The 7,959-nt window shown below is 47.7% G+C and overlaps 1 protein-coding gene across 1 annotated transcript; it reads left to right on the top strand.

Annotated features, from left to right (window-relative positions):
- Nucleotides 1-6,778, top strand: LOC128064036 (uncharacterized). Its single transcript, XM_052656854.1, is given in 5 exon segments — nucleotides 1-321; nucleotides 438-3,704; nucleotides 3,840-4,859; nucleotides 5,580-6,060; nucleotides 6,063-6,778. Coding segments are annotated over 5 exon segments (5,805 nt in total).
- The last annotated feature ends 1,181 nt before the right edge of the window (nucleotides 6,779-7,959 follow it).

The raw sequence follows: 7,959 nt of genomic DNA, 5'->3' as shown, positions 1-7,959 counted from the left end.
ATGAAAGCTTCTGAAGAAAAAGAAGAAAAACAGGATGAAAAGCGACCTAAGCTGGTGTTCCAGGAATCTTCTTCTCTGTATCCTAATCTGATTGACCTAGAAACCGAGTTGTTCCCACCCCCGTACGTGGATCCACATCCGCCCTTGCTTCTACAGGTTCCACAAATTTCATCGGGAGAAGCCCAGAGGAGGGCTGATCCCTCGGCTCCTCCTAGGGAAGGGGGCCCCGCCCAGGGAACTCAGGGAAGAGCAAGGGAAATGGCCAGCGCAGCGGAAGAAGAAGGCCCGGAAATTCCCTCCTCCACTGTTCATGGGTTTCCGGTCTGGGCGGGGCCAGCCAGAGACGGCGGGGAACGGACATATCAGTATTGGCCTTTTGCCACTAGTGATTTGTACAATTGGAAGACTCAAACTCCTCTTTCTCTGAGAAACCGCAGGGTCTTATTGATCTTTTAGAATCTATCCTCTTTACTCACAATCCCACTTGGGATGATTGTCAGCAACTGTTACAGGTACTTTTTACTACAGAAGAGCATGAACGGATCCTGTCAGAAGCCCGGAAAAATGTGCCAGGGGTGGATGGGAGGCCCACAATACAGCCTCACCTCATTGAAGAGGGGTTCCCCTTGGTGCGACCCAACTGGGACTTCGAACGCGCTGAAGGTAGGGAGCATCTCCGAGTGTACCGTCAGACTCTCATGGCTGGCCTTAGAGCGGCCGCCAGAAAGCCAACTAATTTGGCCAAGGTAAATTCAGTGAGGCAAGAGCCAAATGAGAGCCCGGCAGCCTTCCTTGAAAGGATAATGGAAGCTTTTAGACAGTATACTCCTATGGACCCACAGGCAGATGAGTCTCGAGCAGCAGTTATGCTAGCATTTGTGAATCAGGCAGCCCCCGATATTAGGAGAAAGTTACAAAAGATAGAGAGGTTGGGTGACCAGTCCCTGCAAGATCTAGTGAGGGCAGCAGAGAGAGTTTTCAATCATAGAGAGACCCCAGAGGAGAGAGAGGATCGCATTAGAAGGGAAGAAAGAGAATTTAGAGCTGAAGAAAACCGTAAGAACCAAAAAGAGCTGGCTCAGATATTTTTCGCCGGAATTGAAAACAAAAATAGGTTCCAAAAAGGGAAAAAGCTAGACTCAAAGACTGAGGAAAAACCTGCAAGGCGCAAGCTTGAAAAAAACCAATGTGCGTTTTGTAAGGAGATTGGACATTGGAAAGATAAATGCCCCAAGAAAAACCAAAAAGAGGGGCCCCAAAATCCCAAGAACGAGACTCCCTCTCCTGACAGTCATATCCTCTACGCGGGTGAGGATAGTGACTAGGAGGGTCAGGGCTAGACGCCCCTCCCCGAGTCCTGGGTAACTATAAATGTGGAGGGGAAACCGGTTGGCTTCATGGTGGATACGGGAGCTCAATACTCAGTCTTAAACCAAAGAGATGGACCCATTTCTAAGAAAAGTAGCTGGGTGCAGGGAGCAACCGGGACTAAGCGATATGGATGGACTACAAAACGGCATGTGAACTTGGGGACCCGCCAAGTGACCCATTCCTTTCTGGTGATACCTGAGTGTCCAGCGCCCTTGCTGGAAAGAGATTTACTGTCTAAAGTAAATGCCCAAATTCATTTCGACCACGGGCAAGTGTCAGTTTTAGATGGAACCAGGCATCCTCTTCAGGTCTTGTCTCTGGCATTAAAGGATGAATACAGACTGTACTTGCCAGAGGCCCCAGCGACAATAAGTCCCGAAGTACAGCCATGGGTTCAGAGATACCCTCAGGCCTGGGCTGAAACAGCAGGAATGGGACTGGCCAAACAGAGGCCCCCTATTATTGTGGAACTGAAAGCCAGTGCCACACTGGTGAGAGTGCGGCAGTATCCCATGAGTCAAGAGGCTCGGCAAGGAATTACTCCTCACATACAATGCCTCATAGATGCTGGGGTCTTGAGAAAGTGCCGGTCCCCATGGAACACTCCCCTGCTTCCCTTAAAGAAGCTTGGGGGAACTGATTTTAGACTGGTTCAAGACCTGCGAGAAGTCAACAAACGGGTGAGTAATATTCATCCTACGGTTCCTAACCCTTATACATTGCTAAGCAGCTTGCCACCAAGCTACGTTTGGTATACTGTTTTAGATTTAAAAGATGCCTTTTTCAGCCTGCCTCTTGCCCTTGCAAGCCAAGAGATTTTCGCCTTTGAATGGCAGGAAGACGGTGGTCAGACTCCTGTGCAGCTGACGTGGACTCGCTTACCACAGGGTTTCAAAAACTCACCCACGTTGTTTAACGAGGCCTTGGATGAAGACCTCGGTGAGTATCGGGTTGAACACCCTACCATTGTTTTATTACAATATGTTGATGACCTTATGCTGGCAGCGACTACGGAAAAAGAGTGCCAAGAGGCAACAGGTGACCTTCTCCAAACCTTGGGGACTTTAGGTTACAGGGCCAGTGCCAAAAAGGCCCAGATTGCCAAGCAAGAGGTTACATACCTCGGTTATAAGATAAAACAGGGCCAGAGGTGGCTAACACAGGCTATGAAAGAAACCATCCTCCAGATCCCTGAGCCGGCCAACCCTAGACAAGTGAGAGAATTTCTGGGAACTGTGGGATATTGCCGATTATGGATCTTGGGGTTTGCAGAAAAGGCCAGGCCCCTGCATGAAGGGACCAAAGAAAACAAAGACTGGAAATGGACTGAGTCAATGAGAACGGCCTTTCAGGAGCTCAGGCGTGCCTTGCTGGAAGCTCCTGCCCTTGCCCTTCCTGACCCATCTAAGCCTTTCCAATTATTTATAGATGAAAGGCGAGGGATAGGAAAAGGGGTACTAACACAGAAGTGGGGACCTTGGAAGCGTCCCATAGCTTACCTTTCCAAGAAATTGGACCCAGTGGCAGCCGGATGGCCACCTTGCCTCTGAATCATTGCGGCCACCGCGCTCCTAGTCCATGATGCTGATAAACTGACTTATGGACAGAGACTCTTGGTCTACACTCCTCATGCTATAGAGAGAGTTCTGAAACAACCCCCGGGGAAATGGATTTCCAATGCCCGCTTGACACACTACCAGGCCCTGCTACTTGACACCTCACGGATTCATTTTCAAATGCCCTGCACTCTAAACCCGGCTACTCTTTTGCCCAATCCGGAGGGGGATAGCCCCCTCCACGATTGCGATGAGATACTGGCCGGGGTAACGGCAATACGGAAGGACTTAACAGATACGCCACTGGATAACAGTGAGCTAATATGGTTTACAGATGGAAGCAGTTATGTAAAAGATGGACAGAGACGGGTGGGGGCCGCAGTGGTAGATGATTCTGGACAGACGATATGGGTGGAGACTCTTTCCCCAGACACCTCAGCACAAAGAGCAGACTTTATTGCCCTGATTCAAGCATTAGAGAGAGCTAAAGGAAAAAGAATAACTGTTTTTACTGACAGTCGCTATGCTTTTGGCATGGTACACATCCAGGGCCCGATATATCGGGAACGGGGGTTTTTGACAGCTGAAGGAAAAGAGATTAAAAACTTGCCAGAAATCCATCGACTTCTGGAGGCTGTGCAGTTGCCTCGGGCTGTGTCAATAGTACATGTACCTGGACATCAAAAAGGGGACAGCCCCACGGCACGAGGAAATCGTGCCGCAGATCTGGCGGCTCGAAAAGCGGCTAATGAAGATTTCATCGCTCCAGTGTTGGCAATCGGACTTCCACCTCCAGGTATGGGAACTTTGCCCCCAACCCCTGAGTATTCATCCACAGACCTTGCCTGGATCCAGGAACGTCCCTACCTCCAACAAGGAGAGGATGGATGGTACTGAGACTCCGATGGTTACTTGATACTCCCTGCTCAGTTGGGACAGCAACTGTGTGAGCATCTACACTCGTCTACTCATCTGGGAGAGAAAAAGACTCTGATGCTTTTTCAAACTGCGCGCCTGCAATTCCTCTGGCACCAAACAACTGTGAAGAACATAGTACATGTTTGTAAGGCATGTCAACAGATGAGGCCAGGAAAGAGGCAACACGCAGGACTGAGGTATCGGGGAGAAGGGCCAGGGCAGCACTGGGAAATAGATTTCACCGAGGTGAGGCCAGGCAAGTATGGTTACCGGTACTTGTTAGTGTTGGTAGATACGTTCTCAGGGTGGGTAGAAGCTTTTCCTACTAAGGGAGAAACTGCAATGGTAGTGGCTAAAAAGATTTTAGAAGAAATAGTTCCCAGGTTTGGCCTGCCGGTGACTATTGGTTCTGATAATGGATCTGCTTTTGTGAGCCAAATAGTTCAGAACCTTGCCCGGGCTCTAGGGACCAAATGGAAATTACATTGCGAATACAGCCCACAGAGCTCGGGGCAAGTTGAAAGAATGAATCGGACCCTAAAAGAAACTTTAACTAAATTGGCTATAGAGACTGGTGGGGACTGGGTGACTCTCCTTCCCTTCGCCCTTTTTCGGGCACGTAATACTCCTTATCAGCTTAATCTGACCCCATTTGAAATTCTGCATGGGCGACCTCCCCCTGTATGTCCAATATTTGAAGGAAAGAAACTTCCACCTCCTACTTTGGGCCAATTCCAGGAGGCTTTGATGGCTTTGGGCAAAGTGCATTCTCGCGTCTGGAAACTTCTCCGGGAAATACATGAGGGTCAAAACAAGGGGACTATCCCCTCACATAACATCAGCCCCAGAGATTGGGTGTGGGTCAAAAGGCACCACACCAAGGCACTAGAACCTAAATGGAAGGGTCCTTATGTTGTTCTTCTTACCACCCCAACTGCCCTAAAGGTCGATGGTATCGGGCCTTGGGTGCATTGCAACCACGTAAGCCCAGCCACTTCAGCAGAGCAGGAAGACGCTAAAAAAGAATGGGAAGCATCTCTGCACCCGTCCAACCCCCTGAGGCTGAAGCTCCAGCGTCGTCGACAGGACCAAGGCAACTCGTCTGGACCATCTTATGGATGACCATGTTACTCTGCTCTGAAGCTGCCAGCGTGAACCCGCACCAACCCGTCAAAATCACCTGGAAACTGCAAAATGGACTAACACATGAGATGCTTAACTCCACCACTGCAATACATCCACCAAATACTTGGTGGCCAGACTTATACTTTGACCTTAAGCCGGTGGTAAACGTACCTTGGAAAAGGGGCTACCTCCGGAATCATGCATTCTGGGCATGTCCAGGTGCACCCAGGCACAACTGGAAGATCTGTGAGGGGATACAGGACTCTTATTGTAAATCTTGGGACTGTGTAACTTCTAATGATGGGTCGGAGACTCCAGGGTATAGACGGTGGGATGTAGGAATTGGGACTTGCTTAACTTCTCATTTGTAGGACCCGTACCTCCGTACTCCGATTGGGAAAAGGATCATAACTTTGCCCAGGTAAAAATAAGGTTTAACATTGACAAAAAAAAAAAAAAAAAAAAAAAGGAGAGAAGGCCTGGGTCAACGGGATATCATGGGGACTTCAGACCAGAAATGACCTGACTACTTATAACGGGATCATTGTTGTGAGTCAAGTTTTAGAACCGGTACAAATATATAGTATCGGTCCAAACCCCGTTGAACAGGTCCATGCAACTCTCTACCCGACAACCTCCCTACCTACATCCCAGGGACCAACAAAAGACCCAGAGGCGGGCCCCCTTGCTAAACTTGGACAAACAGGTCCACTATGGAAATTAGTAAAGGCAGCTTATGCTACCTTAAATCAAACCCATCCTGAGGCAACTAAATCCTGTTGGTTATGTTACAACTTAATTCCCCCTTATTACAAGGCAGTAGGCCTCAACGCCTCTTACGACCTGGCCAACGGCACCGATCCTCCCCAATGTCGATGGGGAGAAAGAAAAGTAGGCCTTACAATGAGAGAAGTGTGGGGAAAGGGACTATGTATGGGCAAAGTGCCGCCAGACAGATCCTCATTGTATGCCCTTACTGTTGAACTCATGAGTTTGCCTGTAGCCAGGTGGTCAGTTCCACACATGGGAGGATGGTGGGTGTGCTCTCACACTGGGTTGACTCCCTGTGTACATAGCTCCATTTTTGATCCTAAAAAGAATTTTGTGTTATGGTGGCTGTAATACCAAAGATACTGTATCGACCAGAAGAAGCTGTATATGATTATTGGGCCCACAAATTGACTCTTAATCAACAAGAAAGAGCTTATAAAGTTAAGAGAGAGCCCATGACTGCCATAACCATAGCAACTATGTTTGGTCTGGGAATAGCCGGGGCCGGAACTGGAATAACAGCTTTGTCCATGCAAAGTCAAGGATTTAACTCTTTAAGAGTGGCCATAGATGAAGACATCACTCGTATAGAACAGTCTATTAGTCATTTAGAGTCATCTTTAACTTCCCTGTCTGAAGTAGTTTTGCAAAATAGAAGAGGGCTAGATCTATTTCTGCAACAGTGGGGACTTTGTGCCGCCCTAGGAGAAGAATGCTGTTTTTATGCAGACCATACTGGAATAGTTAGGGAATCCACGGCCAAAGTGAGAGAGGGGCTAGCCCAGCGTAAACGAGAGCATGAGGCTCAACAGGGATGGTTTGAGTCCTGGTTTCAACAATCCCCCTGGCTGACTACTTTAATCTCTACCCTGCTAGGACCCCTGATAATCCTTCTAATAATGCTTACGTTTGGCCCTTGTATTATCAATAGACTTGTAGCCTTTGTAAAAGAACGCATTAATACAGTACAGCTGTTCGTGCTTCGGCAGCAGTATCAAACAGTATCTCAGGACCCAGAGGAGGATTCCTCTGTATGATCTAAGAACAGGGAGGGAATGTTAGGCAGGGTGGTCAGCTCAATGAGGTGCATAACAGCACCGGGGACCTGAGTCATGTTTCCTGTTTTCTTGAAGAACATTCCTTAACCAAATAAGGAAAGATTTCTATATGCAATAGCATAAGGAAGGCGTTGCATGAGCTCATTCTGCCTGTCCAATCAGGTATCGCCAAGTACTCTGTAACTGAGACAAAGATCTGACTGTATATAAACCGCCATACTGCTTTGTTCGGGGCTCTCGTCTGATTCCGCTGCGTCGGATGAGGCTTGAGCCCTAGTGTGCTAGAAATAAAAAATTCCCTTCTTGCCTTTGCATTACCACAGTGGACTTGTTCGCTCTCTCGGTTGGTTTGGAGATACGGGCTCGGTGCATAACAGAGACATGTGACAATAAGCATGACAGGAAGTAAATATATCTTTTAAGCAAAAGTAACCTTTGAGGCAAACTCCCTGTGGTCCAGTAGTTAGGATGATGTGCTTCCACTGTAGGGGGCACAGATTCCATCTACGAATGGGGAACTAAGAACCAGACCGCCATGTGGCACAGCAAAAATAATAATAATAATAACTTCTAATTTTTTCTATAAAACACGCCAGAGTCTATGGCGCCTAACAGCACTAATAACCACAGGAGGGGGACAAGCGGAAGTAAATCCCTTTGAAATAGCTCATCACATGCTACCCAAAGCCAAGCAACAAAACTGACAGGAGTCAAATGACAGATTGTTGCAAAACATATAAAGACCTTGCCTTTTGGGACCTCTTTTCTTGGAGTCCAATTTCCATGAAACCTCTTTAAAAAAAATCACTTTGTTCATTTAGAAACAGCCATCTGTAGGTCAGAAGTAGTTTGCATTTTCCTTAATAAAATGTAATTTTGAGGTAGGACTTGGAAGGGCTGCAGGTTGGACATCTACAATCAGCTACCCTCCTCTTGCATGCCCTGAGACAAGATATAGGTGGGCTCGGTTGAGGAATTTACAGCCAACAAAAACAGGGTAAACAGGCAGTTTGTCTCTCTCTCTTTTTTTTTTTTTAAACTTTATTTTAATTTACAATACTGTATTGGTTTTGCCATACATTGACATGAATCCACCACGGGTGTACATGCGTTCCCAAACATGAACCCCCCTCCCACCTCCCTCCCCATAACATCTCTCT

Source organism: Budorcas taxicolor, chromosome 18, assembly GCF_023091745.1.
Source record: "Budorcas taxicolor isolate Tak-1 chromosome 18, Takin1.1, whole genome shotgun sequence".
NCBI classification, from domain to species: domain Eukaryota; kingdom Metazoa; phylum Chordata; class Mammalia; order Artiodactyla; family Bovidae; genus Budorcas; species Budorcas taxicolor.
Note: the sequence above shows the minus strand (reverse complement) of the source record. Positions and strands in the feature narration are given on the sequence as shown.